This window comes from Petaurus breviceps, unplaced genomic scaffold (genome assembly GCF_028583685.1).
Source record: "Petaurus breviceps papuanus isolate PSGF00001 unplaced genomic scaffold, PetGlider_PUasm1.0 174, whole genome shotgun sequence".
Classification (NCBI taxonomy): Eukaryota; Metazoa; Chordata; class Mammalia; order Diprotodontia; family Petauridae; genus Petaurus; species Petaurus breviceps.
Window position 1 is genome coordinate 61,694,410 of NW_027185761.1, and position 22,603 is coordinate 61,717,012.

Below are 22,603 nucleotides of genomic sequence, written 5' to 3' on the forward strand. Positions count from 1 at the left end.
AGGCACTGGGTTAAAGCACTTCACCAGTACAATCTCATCTGAGCCTCACTCACTACAGCCCTGGGGTAGAGACGCTCCTGTTTTAATCACTAAAATATATTTGTTTCTATGTACACATGCAAACCTCTGTATGGACATATGCATAGATACATATGTGCGTGTCTACTAAACATATACGTATGTGTATGCATACATAAGCCCTTGTTTTGTGAGTTACAATGTTGGTGACAATCTCGGGATCACGATTCGTACCCGTGTTTGGATGCTGTCCTCGGTCTCCTTCTGCTCTCTCTGTCTACACCTAGGCTTGACTCTCCAGAGCCAATGAGAATCCCTTTCCCCTGTCCTGGGTCCTCACTCAGCTCTGCCTGCCCCAAGGTCAATCCCCCATCTCTTCCTCATGCAGAGAGCCCTGGTTTCTGAAGACTGACTGCCAGGAGCTCCCCAGAAATTCAAGTTTCAATCAATTAACAAAAGGGAAATAATATCAAAAAGTGATTAGAAAAGCTTACGGGAAGAGATCGTCCTGGTCTTCAATGCAATCTCACTGAAGAGGGACACTAGCTGTTCCTTAGCTCTCCTCTCTTCCCTGCAGATGCCCTGTCTTGCTGGAGCCAGCAGATCCATAACTAGGAATTTTGAGCCATGGGGCATGTAGCTTACTGCATATTTCTGAGTGATGGGAGAGGGAAGAGAAGGTGAGGAGAAGCTCAATTCTGCTTCAGTCAGGTTCCATTCAATTTGACCTAATTATGTTTGGCAACAAGGTGATATTTCTATCTATTTTATTTCTGTTATTCTCTCATTCTGAATCACTGAAGATGTTCTACTCTCCAAATTCAACCTCCTGGTGCAAAGCCCTAGTTGCCCACCCTAGTTCAGAGGATCATACATAGATCTGGAGACGTAAAGGACCTCGGAATCTCCCAGATCTCATAGATGAGGAAACTGAGGCCCAGCCATGTGAGATGCCTTGCCCCAAAGCCCATGGGCAGTATAAACGTCCGACAGGATTTGAACCTAGCTCTTCTGACACCAGATCTGGTCCTTTTCTCACACCACCATGCCAGCTTCCCACAGTTTGCCACTCAGCCCTCATCTTGACTGAGCCTAAGCTCTCAGACTTCCAACTACCACAGAGTCAAATTGCCTTTTAGGTTTTAAAAATTTGCTTCCTGGTCTTTGGGCCCCTAAGGTGAGGAGGGTATCACCCTAATTGTTTCCAAAAAGTCAGGCTAGCTGCTAGGAGGGTTCTGACTTCAGGCCCTTGGAGATAACTAGATGGTCAGTTAAAGAGAGTGCTGGGCCTGGAGTTATAAAGACACAAGTTCAAATTTAACCTCAGACTGGATACCCTGGGCAAGTCACCTAAACTGTCTGCCTCAGTTTCCTCATCTATAAAATGAAGATAATGCTATCACCACCCTCTAAGTATTGTTGTGAGAATCAAATGAGATAATATCTGAAAGATGCTCAACGCAGTGCTCAGGGCACAGGGGGGTACTATTTATATACTTAATAAGTCCTGACTATCACTCTTATTTGCCCCTCATCACCTTTTGCTTGGACGGTGGCGATCACCTCCCGCTTGGCGTCCTTGCCTCCCATCCCTCTCCTCTCTAACGAGAAGTCCTGAGTCCCTGGCTAAAGAAGCTCCAGTTGACCCCTATCACCCCGGGAGCAATCAACATTTATTAAATGACTGCTAAGTCCTGGATAAAACACAAACTCCTGTTTGGCATTTCCAGCCCTTCAAAAATGGCCACTGAGCAATCCTTCCTGATTCCACATCCCAGCCCCTCTTGTGCTCCCTTTTACCCAAACTCACCTGCAGGCTGTTCACAACCGCCCTTTCTTTGCCTGTTTCCCATCCCCCATAAACTGGAGTCGTTCTCCCTTTTCACCTCCTCTTCTGGGAACCCCCTGCTCCATGTAAAACTTGGCTTCCAGGCTCCCCTCCTAAAAGAGGACTCTCTGAGTATCAGCACAACCACCTGCTCTTCTCGCCCCCAGTCCCCTTTTCTCCTCTTTGTGTATGTTGTGTCTGCATGCATCCCCAGTAAAACAGAGGGAGGCACTCAGCCTCTGCTCTGGGTACCCTCAGGACTCAGCACTGTGCCTGGCACCCAGAGCTGAAGAAACAGAGTCACAGAAGTTCAAGAATTGGGGTGGATTTTGGTACCTGTTTTATCCACCCCAGAGGATCCCCCAGGACGTGCCCATGAAGCCATGGCTTGGCTAGGCTCTGCTTGCAGACCTCTGAGGAGGAGGAGCCCACCTTCCCTAGAGGCAGCCCGTTCCACTCTGGGCAGCTCCTACCCCAAGGTTTGCCTGACATTCAGGCAGATCCTTTCAGTTATGGCCAGCTCCATGCTTCCACCCTTTGTAGACAAACAGAATGTAGCAAACCCTTCTGCTATGTGATAGCCACTCAAATATAGAACCCCGGCCAGTATGGCCCGCGACACTTCTCTCCTCCAGGCACAACGTGCCCAGTTATTGCAGCCTCGGAAGTCCTAGACCAAAGGCCCTTCCTTCACCATCTTGGTTGTCTTTCTTTGCATATTCTCAAGCTCACCAATTGTTGTTTAGTCACATCCAACTTCTTTGTGACCCAATTTGGTATTTTCTTGGCAAAGATACTAATGGTTTGCCATTTCCTTCTCTAGCTCATTTTACAGGAAACTGAGGCAAAGAGGGTTACACAGCTAGTAATTTTCTGAGGCTGGATTTGAACTCAGGTCTTGATTCAATGCACTGTGCTGTAGCTACTCTGTCATTAGGTAGCTTATTAATGCCCTTCTTTAATGCAGGACCCAGAATAGAATACAACATCTAAGCTGTGGGCCCACCAGAATGGGGCTCTTAGCTCCATATTCCTGGAAGCCTGGCTTCCCTTAAATCCCTCCTAGATTCTATTAGTGTCTGGGGTCACTAAACATAACAACTCTGACTGCTGAGCTTGTGGACCACTAAGACCCCAGTTTGCACAAATTCCTACCAAACTAAACCCCCTCCATTATGGACTTAGAAAGCTGGTATTTTTGTGCCCATTTATCCTGATGGAATTTCCTAGTCCCAGATGCAGCCCAGTGTTCCTGCCTGTTGAGATATGTTTGGATCCTGACTCTGGCCTCTAGCTAGGAGCAGCTTGCATGGGGCTATGTAGAGAGCCCTAGGTGAGCCACATACTAGACATGTGACCCTGGACAAGTCACCTAACCTCTGTCGCAGTTTCTTCATCTGCAAAATGGGGGTAACAATAGCACCCACCTCTCAAAGCTGTTATGTGGATCAGATGAGATGATTGTAAAGCCCTTAGCACAATGCCTGGCACACAGAACGTGCTGCCTAAATGGTGATTATCCTCACGATCATCATCATGACTCAGTCTGCAAATCTGTGGAGCAGGTTATCATTGTCAGTGACTTTATCCAAGTCACTGAAAAACATGTTGATTTGCCTTGAATTGCTTTCCTATGAGCTCGTGCCTGACTGTCTCTGTGCCCCTTGGATGTGAGCTGCAGGGGCACTCCTTGGGGAGTGACTGCTCTGATTGCTCTGGAATCGTTCAGAATGAGGACTCAGATGGAGAGGGGGCCTTAGAAGCCAGCAAATCCAACCCCTCATTTTAAGTAGGAGGGAAGAGAGGCAGAGAGAGGCAAGGGACTAGGCCAGGGTCATCCTAGGGAAGATATGAAGCCAGGCCATCCTGATGCCAAGTCCCATGCCCTTTGCTCTCTGGGTTGCTGTGCAGCTTCCCGTCATCAGCTGGGAAGCTAAGCTCCCCTCCAATGAAATTTGTTTCCAATTCAGTCAGCTTACACACCTTCAGTTCAACAGACCTTTATTAACTTCTTGTTAGTCAGATAATAAGATAATGTTAGACAATAAGCATGAATTAGATGCCTATGATGTGGCAGGTGCCTGTTATCTACAGTACAATGTGCTCCAGGGCTGGGGAACCTGTGCCCTCGAGGACACACATGGCCTTCTGGGTCCTCGAGTGTGGCCTTTGGGTCCAAACTTCACAGAACAAATCCCCTTCATAAAAGGATTTGTTGGTAAAACTTGGACTCAGTTAAAAGGCTGAGCCCAGGAACTAGGAGGCCACATGTGGCCTTGAAGCCACAGGTGCACAGCCCCTGAGGCCCTGGGGACACAGCAACTGTCCCTGCAATTAAAGAGCTTGCATTTTATTGGGTATGTGGATTAAAAAAATGGACACTGTTAAATGACATCCCCAAAATCCATTGATATTATCAATGAGTATCCCTTCCCAAAATGCAGGTGCACCACATCCTGCCTCCCACCCTTTGGCCTCATTCGTGTCTTCAGTGGAACTTGTTATAAGTAGTCTGCCTCATGCCCAGGGTCATGTTTACTTTCTCTTGACATTGTGATGATGTCAATGGAAGGAGATGCAGTAGCTGCCAATTTGGGAAAGGAGAGGGCACTTACAATGAAAGAATCAGAGAAGGTGTCCTGATAACAGTGATACCTGAATTGAGCCAGGAAGCAAGGTCAAGATTCTTAAGGATGAGGCTGGAAATAGAGGGCATTCCAGGTATGATGGATGATTGCCTGCACGAAGGGATGGAAACAAATGATGGATGGAACACTTGCTCCCTTCAAGGAGCAGCTCTAGTCCACTTTGTCTAGAATGTATCATATGCTATGAATGTAGTAGGAAATGACCAGAAAAAATTGTAGTAGCTTTTATATGGCAGACCAAGGAGCTTGTATTTGCTCCTGGAGACAGTGAGGGACAACAGGAAGCCTTCCCCAATACAGGAGCGATATGGTGAGACTTGTGCCATAGTGGGGATCTTCAGCCAGCTGTGTAAGGGATAGATTGAAGACAGAGTGTATGGAAATGGAATTCACCAATTAGGAGCTATTGCAATAGTCCAAAAAAAGGGTCATGAGGGACCTGAACTAGGTGTGGTAATGGACACCCGAGATATAACAGGACAGCTAGGCCAATTATAATTTGATAGGAGTGTTTATTAACTGGCTGGGACTGCCTCTCAGACCAAAAGACAGCCACGAGCTTTCTGTGAGACATAATTTTATAGACAATGTGATTGCTAGCAACAGAATATGTTTCTAAGGGGGGGAGGGAACGGGTGCAATGTCTTTAGCATTGTGTCTATTGAAGCGAAGCTTTCTCAGTATTATTCTTACTGAAGCAAAACATTCTCAGTATTATTCCTATTGAAGCAAAGCCTTCTCAGTATTATTCTTATTGAGGCAAAGCCTTAGTATTATTTCTACTGAAGCGAAACAGGCATGAATCCATGGGAACCTGTGGCATGTTTCTAGCAACACAGGTGAAACATTTCTTTACTATTGGAGCCTATTAGGTGGTTTCCAAGGAACCCAGTAGGGGTCCCCTCTAGCAGGTTTAAGGGGGCTCTAGTGTATAATTTCTGGTGGTCACTTCAGTGTGAGAGTGGACATAGGGGAACAAATGAGAGAGACATTGTGGAAATAGAAGCAGTTAGACTTGGCAACTGATTGGATGTGGAAGGGATAGGGAGACAGATCTAGATGAGTGGGAGAATTGTTGTGGTGCCCTCAACAGAGAAAATGGAGGAACTGTGGATTAATGGGGAGGAGGGGGAGAATGAGCTCTCCTCTGAACATGTTTTTGAGATGCCAGTGGTATATCTGGGCAGAGATGTCCAGTGGGAAATCATGAAGGCAAGGTTGGGGTTCAAGAGAGATTCAGACTGTGTATATAAATATGGAAATCACAGAATCTTAGAATCCTAAATCTAGAGCTGGAAAGGACATCAGAGACCACATAGTCCAACCCCTTAAACTTACAGATGGGAAAATCAAGACCAAGGTACATAAAATTCTTTGCCCAAGTGTACACAAGTACTTAGATCAAAGTTGAGTTCTGTTCCTCTGACTCTGGCAGTATGTTTTATATCATATTATGATGTCTACCTTATTTACGTGAGGATGATAGTTAAATATAGATGAGTGATTTAGACCACCAAGGGAAAGAGCATACAGCAGAGAAAGAAGAGCAGAGGGCTCAGGATGGAACCATGGGAGATAGCCATGCTGACATTGGGAGACATCATACGGATGGGAAGGGAATCAAGAGAAGTTTACTTCCCAGGAGCCGAGGAAGGACAGAGTATCTAAGAGAAGAGAGTGACTGATGATGTCCAAAGCTATACAGAAGTCAGATAGGGCAAGGACTGAGAAAAGGCTGCTGGATTTAGCCACAAGGAGATCCATTTAATTCTGTTGATGGGGTCAGAATACAAGCAGTAAAGGGGGAAGAACTGGTGGGGAAATGGAGGCAGAAAATGGAGAAAGAGCAGAGTGAAAAAAGGATGATAGCTTGACAGGATGTGGGGTCAACTGAAGGCTTTTTAGGGATTAGGGAGACTGGACATGGTTGTAAATAATGGGGAAAAGGAGACACTTACAAATTTCCCTAAGAGTTTAGTAGATTGTAAACTCCTTGAGGGCAGGCCCTGCCAAAAAGCTCAACATTAGAAATGGATAGAAGTTTATTGGTGAAAATAAAATAAAGACTAGATATTACCATCAGCTTTTCCACTGTACCCTAAGGACTATAGGACCTTCCCCTCTGGCTTGCACCCGAAACCTCTATCAATTTTCTCCCCCATTACAAGGTGAGCTCCATGAGGACAGGGACTATCTCACTTTTCTATTTGTCTTCTCAATGCTTAGCACAGTGCTTTGTACATGGCAAACACTTGATAAATACCTTGTCATTCTGTTATTTTGTCTGTCTTCAGAACCTAGCACAGGACCTTATATGTAGTAGGTCTTTAATAAAGGTTTCTAGACCTAATTTGATGTATTTTCCTACCCTTTTTGCTGTCCCTTTGTTCCCCTAGCCTGCAGTCAGCTGTATCAATGAATAACTGACCTGATTTCCACAGCTGGTTATAGTTAAGAACTGAACCACTGACTTCTGGCCTTAGTTCAGGCCTTGAATTCCTTGGCCTCAGTGACACTCCCCTTTACAGCTGACCTCACTTTTGGGAAAGAGTAACTTAACTTTGCATCCTGGATAAAGGGATAACTCAATGATTGATTGGGAAACATGAAACCATTTCAGGTTTATGCCTTCATATCAGTGGAGGCCAGTGATGGAAGACTGGAATGAAAGCCCAATCACTCATGACAGACCATTAGAAATGACATGTGATTGAAAAGCCCCATTACCAAACAGGGTTTTCTACCCCAACTTAATTTTTGATGGATACTTATGACCGTTGGCTGAGAAAATGTCAATATTTTTAAAGACACATGAGGGACACACAGTCAATGGTCAGGACCATATGTGAAGGTTTGCTTTCTTGATAGGACCTGACAGAGCTTCCCTTACATTGACTGGCATGGTCTTTGAGGATTCTGAATCATGTCCATAAAGTATTTGATGAAGAAAAGTATTTTTTCTCCTGTCTCCATGTAGTTCCCCTACAAATAGGGCATCCATTTTAACTATTTATCAAACATAACTTGAAAAAAATACCCCACATTGATCAAAGGTCCCTTCTTCCTACCATCTCTACCTTTCCACACCACCCTTTTGGTCTTATTACCTTCTTGACTCATAGAGTCAGTGAGGGGCCCAGCACGTGATTTCCCTGTCCTCCTTTAGTGACTCCATCTTTAGCCACTATTTCCAAAGAAAATGATCAATCACACCTGCCTCCCCATACCCCCTGCCATGTTTATGCTTTTGCCCGTCCTCAGTTTTCCTGCTATGCTTCCTGACAGGAAGGAGATTTTAATCAAAGTGCAGCGCACCTTTTCAAAATGCATTCCTACTGCCAGGTAATGCCCAAAGATCACACTGGCTATGAATCTTGAGATTCAAGTGCTTGGTCAAATGAATCAATGCACAGAATATATGGTTGGTTGATTGTTGTCCTTCATTCTTGAAAGGACCAAAATGACATCTCTGACTTAGGAGCTCAGAATGTTCTATCATAGGTCAAGCACAAATAGTTCTTGTGAACATTTGGGGTGGAACGGATCTAAATTTGTGCATTCCACATTTCTTTTGAGCTGCTGAAATTCTGCTTTGCTCATGGAACGCTGTGCCTTCTTTGATGCAGGCATGCCATGCTGGGTTATCTTGTGTCATTGTCTCCCATGTCTCATGATCAATTCGAAAATTCTTCAGAAAGTGTCCTTGCCTTCCTTCTGATCTCCATGTGAGTGCTTGCCTTGTGTGAATTCTACACAAAACAGCCTCTTAGGCAAATGTATGTTTGTCATTGAAACAAGATGGCCAGTCCACCAAAGTTGGGATCTTTACAATAGACTGAATGCTTAGCAGTTCTCCAGAAAGGAGCTCAGTGCCCAGTATCTCATCCTGCCAGTTGATCTTTAGAGATCCCATACTTTACTTTGGAGCCTGGCAATGCATGTATCAACCTCATCAATGTTCTACTTACACCTTAAATGTGAAACAAAGCATGTCAAGCTCTTGGGAGGGGTAGCAATTAGTTCAATGAGCTCATGGACTTTTACAAAATAGAAGTTGGTCTGGTGGGATGTATATAGCATAAGAAGGAGGAAGATTTGCCTATAACTGGTAACTACTTGCCTGTTAACTCCACTCCCACCCCATGGCAATTTAGAATTTTTAGGCCTTTGTGTCATCATTAAGTGTTTTTCTTCCTCTACTTACAATCCTACTGTTTATCAGAGCCTAGAGATCCAAAATCCCTTGACTCTTTTTATAAGCTTACTGAAACAAGACAGTGTGGTCCAGTGGAAAGAGCTCTGACTCTGGAGTCACAGCACCTGGATTCAAATCCTACCCTCCTTACTACCTGTGTGATCTGGAGTAAATTACCTTATCTTTGGGGCTTCAGTGTACTTCCCTATGAAATGAGCATGCTGTACCTGACGGCATCTGAGGTTCTTTCCAGAAATAGAATTATAGTCTTAGGATTCATTGGGATACATTCATATTCTTTTTTTTTCTTTTTGGAGGGCAGTTGGGGTTGAGTGACTTGCCCAAGGTCACATGGCTAGTTTTTGTGTTAAGTATCTGAGGCCTTATTTCAACTCAGGTCCTCCTGACTTCAGGGCCGGTGCTCTATTCACTGCGACAACTAACCACCCCAATAAACTCATATTCTTGTGAGACATTTTTCTTTTTCTTTTTTTTCACAATTGATCAATACATTTTATTTATTTTTTTCAAATGCTTTATTAACTTCTGATTTACATCATTCATTTCTGAAAGATTTTGAGTTACAAATTTTCTCTCCATTTTCCCCCTACCCACTACTCCAACATAGTAGTCCCACAGGATATCCCCTCCCCCAATCTGCTCTCTCTCATATTTTCTCCCATACCCCTTTCAACTTTTCCAGTGGATCTCTATGCCCCAATGCCTGAATATCTTATTTCCCACTTACATGTAAAATAGTATTAATAATAGTATATATATTTAAACATTTGATTTTAAAACTTTGAATTCCAGGTTCATATCCTTCCTCCCTTGTCTCCCACCCTTACTGGGAAGATAAGCAGTTCAGTATAGGTTGTACATGTGTGGCTGATGCAAAACAATAACATAGTAGATATATTGTAAAAGACCAACTATATTCCTCTCCCTCCTATCCTGCCTCCCACTTGTTCTAATCTCTACTTGGATCCTGTCCCTTTTCAAAAGTGGTTGCTTCCAACTCCCCTCCTCCCCAGCCTGCCCTCCCTTCCATCATTCCTCCTCTCATCCCCTTCTCCCCTACTCTCCTCTAGGGTGAGATACCCTATTAGTGTGTATTTCCTTCCCTCCCTGAGCCAAATTCAACAGGAGTAAGGTTGATCCATTCCCTTTTGCCTTCCTATTCTTCCCCTCCATTGTGACCATTTTCCCTTGCCTCTTCTATATGAGATAGTTTACCCCATTCTGTCTCTCCCCATCTCCTCTCATTATATTCCCCTCTTACCTCTTAATTTCACCTTTTAAGTATCATCCCTTCCTGTTAAATTTGTCCCGTGCCCTCTATCTATGTATATCTGTAAACATATGCCCATATATACTCATATATAGACACACACACACACACACACACACACACACATATATATATATATATATATATATATATATATATATTTCTATTCCATTCAACTACTGAGAAAGGTTTCATAAGTTACAATTATTGTTTTTCCATGTAGGGATGTTAATAGTTCAACTTTGATAAATTCCTTATGATTTCTTTTCCCTGTTTACCTTCTCATGCGTCTCTTGCTTCTTGTATCTGAATGTCAAATTTTCTTTCAATTCTGTTTTTTTTCAAAAAGAATGCTTGAAAGTCCTCTATTCCACTGAATGACCATATTTTCTCCTGAAACATGATACTCAGTTTTGCTGGGTAGGTGACTCTTGGTTTTAATCCCAGCTCCTTTGCCCTCCGGAATATCATATGCCAAGCCCTTCGATCCCTCAGTGTAGAAGCTGCCAGATCCTGGGTTATCCTGATTGTGTTTCTATAATATTCAAATTGTTTATTCCTTGCTGCTTGTAATATTCTCTCCTTAATCTGGGAATTCAAGAACCTGGCTATAATATTGCTAGGAGTTTCCTTTTTGGGATCTTTTTCAGGAGGTAATTGGTGGATTATTTCAACCTCTATTTTGCCCTCAGGTTCTAAAACATCAGGGCAGTTTTCTTTGAGAACTTCCTGGAGGATGATTTCTAGGTTCTTACTTTGATCATGGCTTTCAGGTAGTCCAATAATTTTTAAATTTTCTCCCCTGGATCTATTTTCCAGGTCTGGTTTTTCCCATGAGATATTTCATATTGCCTTCTATACTTTCATTCGTTTGTATCTGTTTAAGAGCATCTTGATTTCTCATAAAGTCATTAGCTTCCATTTGCTCAAATCTAATTCTGAAGCAATGATTCTCCTCATTCAGCTTTTTAGATTCTTTTTCCATCTGACAAATTCAGCTTTTTAAGGCATTCTTCTCCTCATTGCTTTTTTCAGCCTCTTTTGCCATTTGACTTAGTCTATTTTTTAAGGTGTTATTTTCCTCAGTCAGGCTGTTGACTCTCATTTCATAATTTTCTTGCATCGTTCTCATTTCTCTTCCCAATTTTTCCTCCACTACTCTTATCTGTTTCTTAAGGTCCTCTATAGCCTGTAACCAGCTTGTATTTTCCTTTGAAGCTTTTGGTGCAGGAGTTTGTATCAGCAAGCACCCCAGTGTGCCCAGGGTGGCTGCCAACACAGGTTCTTAGATCTGCTTTGTTAAAGGAAAGCAACTTAAAAGGAAAGCAAACTCAAGTTAACAAGCTTACTTTAATCAGTCAAATATGTATCGTTTACCTAGTTCAGGGGAAAAAGTTCAGCACCCTGAACTTCAGAGTATACAGACAGAATTATCAAGACAGAGAAACAGATCAAGTAGATAGGTTTCCAAACTGTCCAACCATTACATCCATACCAAATCAACATCTGGGTTTTTCCAAGCTGGGGGGGCTCTCAACAACAGCTTCCCAGAGTCTCATCTGATCAAATCCCAGAACACTTCTCAAAGTGAGCCCCAAAGCAAAGCCTCACATCAGGGATTATATAGCCTTCTCCTGGGTCAGAGAATGTAACCACCTTCTTGACCCACTGCCCAATCACACAACACCAAGGTGTGGGCATTCCTGAAAACCAAGCCTCCTGCCACAGGCTCCATGTGACCACATTCAGCCTATTAGGAGCCAGAGTATATTTTCAAATCAATGAAGATTCTCAGAGTCTCTTAAGCCTATCAAAGGGCCTAAGGGCAGGGAAGATCTTTAAATTTGCATTTCCATTCAGATTTCTGACTTTACTGTCTTCCTCCTGTTCCATGCTTTGCTCCTTTTTGTCCCCAAAATAGGAGTCTAATGTTGGAATCCTTTGTCTGCTTTGTTTCCTTTGCCTGGTCATGTCGCCCCCTCAGTCACTTGACCTCTGGGCTTTTTGCCACAGTAGGACTCTGCCACCAGACAGGAGAGCTTTCTTCCCAAACGCTGGGGTTTTCTCAGCTGCCAGAGGTATTAGATGGGTGCCCTCTCTGAGGCCTCCACATGCTCTAGCAAGCTGGACACACACCCCAGGACCTCCACCCTAGACTGAAATCCAGATCCAAGCAGGTTAAAGCAAGAGTGATTACCCCTCAGACTGGTGCTTGGTTCCCCCTACACTCTGCAGGCCAGGAGCTAAAGCTGCCATGTGGTGCTGGCTGGCTGTGCCAGTGTCTCCATGGCTTCTCACCCCAGGGGCAAAAGCCATGAACTCCTACTTGCTGGGTCCCAAAGTCCAGACTGCACTGACCTCTCACTTTGTCCTTTGCATCTATGTGTTGATAATTCTGGAAATGGCCACAGCTGCTGCTGATCTGGGGTCTCTCTGACTGGTGGCTGGCCAGGCCCTCCCCTGGGGCTAAAGCCTCGGTGTGGGGCTGGGTTCAGCTTCCAGAGCACTGTGCTGGCTGATTCATGCCGGCCTGCCAGGATGTCTTCAGCAGGAGGTTCGCTTCTCTGTGTCATTTTGTGGGTTCTGTAGCTCCAAAGTTTGTTTAGAGTCCCCTTTTTACATGGATTGGGGAAGGTGGAAGCCAGAGCAGCAGGGAAGTCCTGCTTCTATTCTGCCATCTTGACTCCACCCCCAATCAATACATTTTAAAAGTCCAGGGCTTCTTATGGAACAAAGTGTGATCACCTTCTGCCTGCCCAGCTAACATTCATGACAGGCATCGTGAGTCCTCTCACCATCCCCAGATGCTTATTTGTGGGGACAGCTCTATTTGCTGGTGTGAGTGCTGGAGGTGCCCCCAGTTTCCTCAAATTTCAAATTGCACAATTGATCTGCCCAGATGTGGGTAGTGGTTTGGTGGGAAAGGTTCATAGGAGACAGGATTAAATCCAATCCACCAATCCCTTCTCTTTAAAATTGTCACCTTCTTCCTTGCTGTCCTCTATCAGGGAAATGGAATCTTTGTGGGCTCCATAAAGAGAACTCCCACCTTCATACATCTGAAAAGGGACGAAAGCAATTGGAGCCTCCAATTGATTAAAATGATTTTGCAAGAGAATCTTCTGGAAACTGTCCTGGTAGATGCAGTTTTGCAGCTGATACTCTAAATCACCTCCAATAGACCACATCCTTATTAAATATTGTTCTGAGAATTCATAGGCTACTATTTTAATTTTCTCTTGTAATCATCCAAATTCCTTGAAGGCCTGTCCGGTCTCTGACTTCCCCTAGAAATCCTGTAGTAGGGTGGAGGTTGAGTCGAGACATTTTTTTCTGAAAGACATATTTCCTCACTCATGATATTCACATGATTTTAAAATTGATTAGATGAAAACTTGTGGTAAGTAATAATTCATCATTATATAGTGTGTCACAATTTACTAAGTGCTTTAGACATGTAATGCAAAAAATGAGAGCCTGGGAGTCAGGAAAGAGCTGGGCTGGAATTCTGTCCCTTATCACTCTCATTAGCCACGTGAGCAGAAGTCACTTTACTGCTGAACTTCAAGGTCTTCACCTGTAACATGGGTATAATAATATATAGTACTACTTATATAATAGTAATAATCATAATAGCACCTACTTCATAGGACTTTTGTAAGGATTAAATGAGATAATGCTTGGGAAGTGCTTCGGACATGTTGAAGAACTCTGAGTTAGTTATTATTGTTCATATTATTATTGTTATTAAGATCATTATCTCATTTGATCAAAGGAGGAGGCCTGAATTCCCCTTTGTCTTTACTTTCTCTGTTCTTTTTCTCATAACAGGCATAAAGAGACGTCCTCATGGCTCCCCAGCCCCAAGCACAGGCTCCTCAAATCGCCTTACATTGCCAGGTCAGTCCTTAGCAGCGTTCCCTGGTATATTGGACATGACTCTGCTGAGGCCCTGAGTGGTCACCAGTTGTTGAGTTGGGCACTCTATGAGTGAGAGCTCTGGTCCTTCACTCATCTAGGCTGTTTTACAAAGATATATACATACACACATATATATGTGTCTATGTGTTTATATATACTCATAGCTCCATTTCTGTAATCCCAACATTGATGCCTTCTTGGCAAATGAACATAGCATCAGCCTTTGTCCCTTATGAGTCTTCAGCCAGCATTTATTAAGCATCTCCTTCCTATGGGTTAGCTGCTATGCCAAGCTCTCATTCTCACAACATCATTGTGACCAGAAAGAATAAAATTATGAAGTTCCTCAAATGAACTAGGCAACTTGGTAATATCCTCAGGAGTATGACTATTAAAGTTTAAATTTAAGTAATATTCTTGAAATGCTTTTGAAAATACCTCCCATGTAGTTACTTGAAAAGATGGATTCATTCGCTTAATTCTCTATCTGCAGTTGACTGAACAACCCCATAAATTCAGAGGTCCTCCCTTTCTCCTTTCCTCCCCTTCCCTCTTCTCTCCTCCCCTGTCTTCCTCTGTCCTTTCCTTTCCTTTCCTTCCCTCTTCTCTCCCATTCTCTCTTTTTTCCCCTTCCCACCCCTCTCCTTTCCTGTCCTGTCCTGTCCTCCCCTCCACTCCATTCCCATCATCTCCCCTCCTCTCTCCTTTCCTCACCTCCCCTATTCTCTCCCTTCCTCTCTTCTTCCCTCCCCTCCCCTCTCCTTTCCTCCCCTCCCCTATTCTCTCCCTTCCTCTCTTCTTCCCTCCCCTCCCCTCTGCTTTTCTCCCCTCTCCTCCTCCGTTGACCACTGTATGAAGAATGCCAGTATCGGAAGGCCTCCACCTTCTGGTTGTTGCCTTCCAGTCTAGCCTTACCTTTCTTCTCTCCACATATACCAGATTCCATCCACCCCAAGATTACTCACTGCTTTCCAAACTTTCATCACAATAGAGACCCCATACCTTTGTTCCTGCTATATCCTGTGGCAAAAATGTCTTCCCTCATCTTCTTCCCCTGCTCAATTCTTCCTTGTCCTTGAAAGCCCAGCTCCAATGTCAGGAAGCCTTCCCTGGACCTCACCAGCTCGTGATGACCATCACCATGTCACCTGCAAATCATCGGCTTTGCAGCTCTCTGATGTTTATGTCATGTAATGTCAAACACCTTTGTCATTCATGGCATCTTATCCTCCTAGAGGGCTACAAACGCTAAGACAGCAAGGGCTAGGTTTCAGCAGGACATTTTCTTTTCCTAATACCCTGTAAGTATTTCACTAATATTTGATGAGTGACTAATCCTTTAGAATAACAAAAAAGGAGGAGGGGCTGAGGGCTCTGTAGTTCAATGAAGCTTGGCGTAACTGGATGTGGCTCTTCGCCTCATTTCTGTTTAGCTTTCTTGGGTTTCAGGAATCAGGGTTTTGAAAGCTACGTTTCTTTTTGTCTTTTCTTGTAGGGAAGGGCTGCTTTGGCATCAGCTGAACTCTAAAGGGTTGTGGGTCTTGGTTTTGCAAAGCAATACTAAGCAGTCATTACTCTAACTATATTCTCATCAAGCTGATGGAGGAGTTATGGAAATAATTGGTTTAGGGCTAAGGGTGCTGACTCTGGAGTCAGAGAAGTGGCCTTAAATCTTGCCTCTGTCCTCAGCACCTCCCTTCCCTGGGCCTCAGTTTCCTCATCTGTAAAAAAGGGAGCTGGATTAGATGAGTTTTGAGGCCCCCTCCAGATCAAGACCGATGGCCTTGTGATGTGATGGCTCATATTTCCTGGTCAAGAGGGGAAAGATCAGGACAGAAGCTGAAGTGGTTTGAGATCTGTGGAAGAATACCACTACATAAATATCAGGATCTAAGGAAATGTTCCTAGAAAGATAGCATGGCTGAGTAGATAGGGTAGAGAACTTGGAAATAGCAAGAGCTGGGCTCAAACCCTGCTTCAGACACACTAGCTGTGCATCCCTGCCTGTTATTTTCATCTCTAAGCCTCAGTTTCCTCATCTGTCAAATGAAGCTAATGATAAGGCAGTGCCCATCTCACAGGGCAAGCATGAAAATCAGGCAAGTTAAGGTCTTAAAGAACCCTGAAGCCGACCAGGATGGGACTCAGGGGATGCCCATTGCTAACCTAGTGTAGGCAGGTGGGCAGCGTGTCATCATGGACAGTCAGAAGACACCAAACAAGGTAAAAGGGCAGGAAATCTGATCAACACAATTAATTAGAATAAGGAAGGGAAATGGGAGACATTACTAGTCAGTGGATTTCTACTTAAGGCTTACAAATTAGAGTTAACAGGCTTCTATCAGGCTTTGGCTGGAATCTGATAGTGATGGGTCAAAGCAAAGGGAGTGAAGGGAGGGAAGCATCATGAGAAAAGGTAAGAAATCTAAGTAGAGTGAAAGCCCTAAGACAGACTCCCAGGCTGAGCTTCAGAGGCAGCCAGGCAGTGTAGAGGATGGAGCACTGGACTGGGAGTCAGGAAGACCTGAGTTCAAATCCTGTCTCAGACACTTATCTAAGGAGGGATAGAATCACTGCTTCAGATGAATTGGGTGATGGTAATAGGAGACAAAGAGAAATCAAAGCTACTTAACTCTGATTCATCTATTTCCTATGCTGAGAAGAGTAAACTTAGTCATGAAAAAGCTAGAGATGAATGAATAAGTGAGGGAAAGAAAGAAAAAAAAGGTTTTATTTAAGCCCTTACTATATGCAAATTAAGGCAGCTCAGTGGCCCTTAATGATATGATAATGAATTATCATATTCCTTGGAGTCAGGAAGATCTGAATTCAAATACAGCTTCAGATACTAACTGTGTGACCTTGGGCAAGTCACTTAACTTTGCCTCAGTTCTTCATCTGTAAAATGAACTGGAGAAGGAAATGGAAAACCACTCCAGTACCTCTGCCAAGAAAACCCCAAAAGGAGTCAAGAAAAGTCAGACATGAGTGAAAAAAGAATGAATAACCATGCAGATTATACTACTAAGCATCTATGATGTAGAAGGAAAAGCAGAGAGAGATCCTGCTCTCAGGGATCTCACATTCTAACAGGGGAGAAGACACACATGGGAGACTTTAGCTGCCAATCAAATATAAAGGCCTGGTGATCCTTAGGGTTCAGGGCTAAAGCAGAGGGCAATGTATCTTCTTTAAAGCCTTTTCTATCGACAAGACCATGCCAAGGGTGGCTAGGTGGTGCAGTGAATAGAGCACCAGTCCTGGAGTCAGGAGGACCTGGGTTCAAATCCGGCCTCAGATACTTAACACTTACTAGCTGTGTGACCTTGGGCAAGTCACTTAACCTCAATTGCCCTGGCTTTCCCCCTCCAAAAAAAAAAAAAACAAGACCATGCCAGTTTTTTTGAGCCATTTGCTGGTGCCAGACTTTGGTTTTGAGAATTTTCTTCTCTGGGTCTTCAGGAGCTGTAGCTGCTAAGGAGGTAGGGGATGCTGCACAGGAGGAGCTGACAGGCCACATATCCATAAGGATTTCATGGTTGAAGGGGCCGCTGTGAAAGCAGGGTCCATGGTCTGGGAGACACTGAGGTTCCCAGGGCTCTTGGACTTTCCTGTTGGTGACATTTGGTTGGTGATTGGTACTGGTGATGGTAGGGAGTATCCCAGGCTGTCTGCACCATGGTCCAAGAGGAGATGGTTATTGAGATGGTTTGACCTACTTTGGCCTGATTGGCCTTTGCTTGTCCCTTCCTTAGGGTGTCTTGCTGCTTCAGCTAGGGTGGTTTGCCTGCCTAGGGGTGGTAGGTCCTTTCTTTCTAGTAGTTGGCCCCATCAAAGATTGCTATAGGGTTCAGTCTGGGAGCAGAGCTATTTGTCAGAGGGCACAGCTCTTCTTAGGATTCTTGAATTCAGGGTTCTGGGGTGTTTTTACAAGAGTCTGAAGGAGTAGTGATGCTGTGATTCAGCTGGCACATTCTATCTTCCGTCCATCCTGTGGGAGAATGAGGTTTTAAGAAGCCTGGTTTGCCTAATAGAGGAATGAAAACAAAGTGAATGAAATGGCAAGAAAACACCAATTTGTCCTCAATAAGCTCTCAATATCTGTTATCAATAATGAAAATCATTAAGCCATGATACACCAGCCTTGAGGGACAACTGTCCATGCCAGGATACTGCAAGGACTAGCATTTTCCATTCAGAAAACCACAAGGTTACATAATGGTGACCTCTGACCCTTCATGTCTATCAATGACAAAGTAGCCTCCCAGGTGTGATATCCTTCCTATGAGCCCCTCCAGCAGCCTTTCTTTCAAGAGCCAGCCTGAAATAGCAGAGGAGTGGGGAAGTGATCTCTCTCACTGCTGAAGCAAGCCCCTGCCATCCTTCCTGAGCTCTCAGGGGAGCCTCAGCCTGGCCATTGGCCTCAAGGGATCCTTAGATTGGCAGGTACAGTACAACCTCCCTGCTGGGCTCCTTTCCTGTAGAAGCTGTGTGCTGTGTAGTGACTGAGGCTACCCAAACATGTTGTAGTTGGTGCTCTAGAGCCCCCCAAGCTTCCTTTGATTTGCTGGAGTGCATTCTTTAGACTGAATGAGCTTTTTTCTCTCCCTGTCTGTTGGTCTTTCTGTGACACTGTATTTCTCCTGTTTTAGGTGATTATGGATAGAACAGCCTGCCTGAAGAACAGCCCACAGAGAAGTGACCTATTCTGCTCTTGGAAAAAACATTTTAAGAAGTACAAATTTATGACAAAGCAAAACACTGAGTACAGTATAATTCCTAGAAGAGTTCACTTCAAAATGTGATGGTGCATCCCTGAGCTGGCTCAGGTTAATCATTCAGGTGTGAAGATGACTGCCAAACAGTCCACTACACAAGGTTCTCTGTGAATTCTTGTGTTCAGATTAGGAATTGAAGGGTCTTCCTGAGTGGAGCTAAAACTAGGGTGAGACAACCAGGATGGTGGACCTGAGCACCAGGATTTAGAGGATGCAGACATGCTACATTTTCACTTGTCCAGAAACAACTAAGCACCCAATTAGCAAGAACTGTTCTTTAAAATAGGACACTATCAAGGTAATCTCATTATTAATAGCTCTCATCTGTGAACTACAATAATAACCAACACATTCTCATTTAAAATGAATTAGCCTTAATTACTCTTGTATGATTTTTTACACCACTGGTCGTAAAGATGATTTGAAGCCATGGTTCTTACTGATTGTCTCTGACATCAGCATTGTGAGTGGCAGCTCTGTCCCTCAGAATCACATTCAAACAGAATGCAGGTGGCCACTTACCTTAAGTGACAAGACTCCCCCAAATGAACCTTTACAGAAGCCCTTCTACCTTCCAAATTCAGTTTTGTGCCTTCACACTTACCATTCTTTCAACTGAGTGGATCATATTCCCCTCCATACTTCCCCAACAATATGTGAAATGGTGATTAGTTATTGATTCAGATTTGCACTCTGTACCCGGAGACAAAAAGATCTGATTTCGAATCCTATCTCAGACACTTAATATCTGTGTGACCTTTAACCTTTGAACTTCATTTGCCTTATCTGTAAAATGTGGATAATAATACCTGTAAATGTAGTACAGAGATTTGTTGTGAGGTTCAAATGAGATAAAAATATGTAAATTACTTTGCAAATATAAAATACTATATAAATATCACTAGGTTCTGACTCATTATTTGCAAATATTTTCTTATTTATTTATTTTCTAATTTTTATTCAGCACTAGATGGCTTAGGTTTTGTTTGTTTTTACAATGATGACTTCGTAATATAATTTAAGATCTGGTGAGTTTAAAATGCTTCCTTTTATTTTTCAGTATTTCTCTGAATATGCTTGGCATTTTAATTTTCATTTTATGAACTATATTATTTTATGCAGTCCTTTGACTTACTCCATTTAATTATGTTTGATATAGAAATAAATTTATAATTGGATAATATTGTTATCTTTATTGGGTCAATCAAACCATGTTCCATGAAAATATAGCCAATGATTTAGTTATTCTATTTCTACCAGAAATTATCCATAGTTACCTGTATATTAACCTTGTGTTTATATTGATAAATTAATTTACAGATAGTTAATATATTACATTGTTATTATGAATGATATTTCTATTTCTATATTTTTATCTTGGTGATATGTGGAAATCCTGGTGACTCTGAGTTTGTCCAAGATAGCTGAAAATATTTTTTTATCAAAATATATTGAATTACATTGCTTTTTCCTAAATGAATCACAATATTTTCTGCTAAAAGAGACACCTTAGAATCAAAATATTTTAGTATGCAAATAATGCTGATTCCTTTGATTTCTTTCCTTGTCTTTTGCGATAGCTCATAGGTCTAGGTCTATGAGAAACAACAGAGTGAGCAGGTCAGGTGTGTTTTATACCATTACTGAAGTCAAAGTTCCTTTTTAACCTATAATGCCCAATTTTGATTTAGGTAAGTGTTATTTGTGGTGCTGAGACAAAAATTTTCCCATTGATACTGCATTTTATCGATGGCTCTTTCTACCTACTTTTATATTATTCTATGGTTTTGTTATTTTATTGCAGATGTGATTTATTGTGTTATTTTTCTTAATTATGGAGCTATCTCTCCATTCCTGGTATAAGTCCAACATTAATAATAATGAATCCAGCTTAATACTATTATTATTCCTTCTATATGTCCCAAATGCACTTAGTGAACACAGTCTATGCATGTATACGTGCATATATGAATATGCTTGTATTATATTATGCCAGTATTTTATTTAATAATTAGCATGAAAATTAATTGATAATATTCTTTTCTAATTTTCTGAATCTTATCTCTATGAATATTATTACTATGCTTCTGCCAGTGACACATTTGAAAGATTGTGGAGAACAGGAAAGACAGCATAGGAAAAGAAAAAGAACAATGTTTCCTTGATTTTCAAAAAGGGGAAGTTAATGTGGTCTTCAAACTAAGGGCCGGTGAGTTTGATTTCACTTCCCGGCAAAGCTCTAGAAAGTATTGTTAAAGGGCTGGTTTGTGAACATCTAAAAAAAAGAAAACAGTGATGACACAGGGCAAGCAGGGATTGTGCTCAAATAACTTTATCACTATTTATGACAGGACTAACAGGCTGATAATGTTTAACATTGTCCAGAAAATGATTTCGCAATAAAGCTTATGTATCTCTTAAATTTCAGAATATCATGTTCTAAATTCTATCCTTTACAATTCTTGTGGAAAAAATCTTGTGAAATTCCAAGTACTATTTTTAAATATATGAAGTTTCTTCCCCTCCTCCCATTCTTTTCTTATGATAATATGTTGGTTTTTGTAGTCTTGAAGTTTGCCAATTATGTGCCCTTGACATTTAATTTAAGGGTCTTCCTCATTGACATCTGATAAATTCCATTTGAAATCTTGTATTTCTATATTTCTTAGGAAATGCCTTTATGGTTTATTGAAATATAATTGTGGAATTATTTTATTTTTTAACAAAGATAAACTTGATATTGTATTTTTTCTAACTACATGTACGAACAATTTTTAACATTCATTTTTTAAAACTTTGAGTTTAAAATCCTCTCACCGCTTCCTGAGAAGTCAAGCAATTTGATATAGACTATACATGTGTAGTCATGCAAAACATATTTCCATATTAGCCATGTTATGAAAGAAAATAGACCAAAAAAAAAAAAGAAAAAGAAAAACAAACCACCAAAAAAGAAAGAAAAATAAAGACAGTTAAAATATGCTTTGATCTGCATTCGGACTCTATCCGTTCTTTCTCTGGAGGTGGAAAGCATTTTTCATCATAAGTCCTTTGGAATTGTCTTGGATCATTGTATTGCTAAGAAGAGCTAAGACATTCACAGTTGATCATGATGCGATGGTGCTATTTCAGTGTACGATGCTTTTCTGGTTCTGCTCACTTCACTTTGCATCAATTCATATAGGTCATTCCAGGTTTTTCTGAAACTCTTCTGCTCATAATTTTCTATATCATTTCATCACAATCATATACTAGAACTTGTTCAGCAGTTTCCCTGATAGATGAGCATCCTCTCAATTTCAATTCTTTGCCACCAAAAAAAGAGCTGCTATAAACATTTTAATACACATAGGCCTTTTTCTTTTTTCTTCAATCTTTTTGGCATACAGACTTAGAAGTGATATTTCTGGGTCAAAGGGTATGCACAATTTTATAGTCCTTACAGCATAGTTCCAAAATGCTCTCTACAATAGTTGGATCAGTTCACAACTCCACCAACAGTTCATTAGCTTCCCAATTTTTTTCCATATCCTCTCCAACATTTGTTATTTTCCTTTTTGGTCTTAGCCAATCTGATAGGTATAAAGTGGTACCTCAAAGTTGTTTTAGTTTGCATTTCCCTAACCCATAGTGATTTAGAACATTTTTATATGAATATAGATAGCTTTGATTTCTTCTTCTGAAAACTGCCTATTCATATACTTTGACCATTTGTCAATTGGGGAATAACTTATATTCTTGTAGATTTGACTCAGTTCTCTATGTATTGAGAAATAAGACTTTTATAAGGGAAACTTGATGTAACTTCCACCCTCCTCCCAGTTTTCTGCTATCCTTCTAATCTTGCCTGCATTGGATTTGTTTGTGCAATCCTTTGAAAGTTTAATATAATGCAATTTAATGTAATAAAAATTATCCATTTTA

General features: G+C 42.0%; 1 protein-coding gene across 3 annotated transcripts in view; it reads left to right on the forward strand.

The window, feature by feature from the left end:
* PDE1C (phosphodiesterase 1C) overlaps positions 1 to 21,578 on the forward strand; it is a 551,686-nt gene extending 530,108 nt beyond the window's left edge. For 2 of the 3 annotated variants that reach the window (XM_069084301.1, XM_069084303.1), the window contains exons 18-19: positions 13,812 to 13,880; positions 18,554 to 21,577. In XM_069084301.1, the coding sequence (XP_068940402.1) occupies positions 13,812 to 13,880; positions 18,554 to 18,567 (83 nt within the window). In that variant the 3' untranslated portion in view covers positions 18,568 to 21,577. Of the gene's footprint in view, positions 1 to 13,811; positions 13,881 to 18,553 lie in introns of all 3 variants that reach the window. The other variant, XM_069084304.1, reaches the window with a different exon arrangement.
* The last annotated feature ends 1,025 nt before the right edge of the window (positions 21,579 to 22,603 follow it).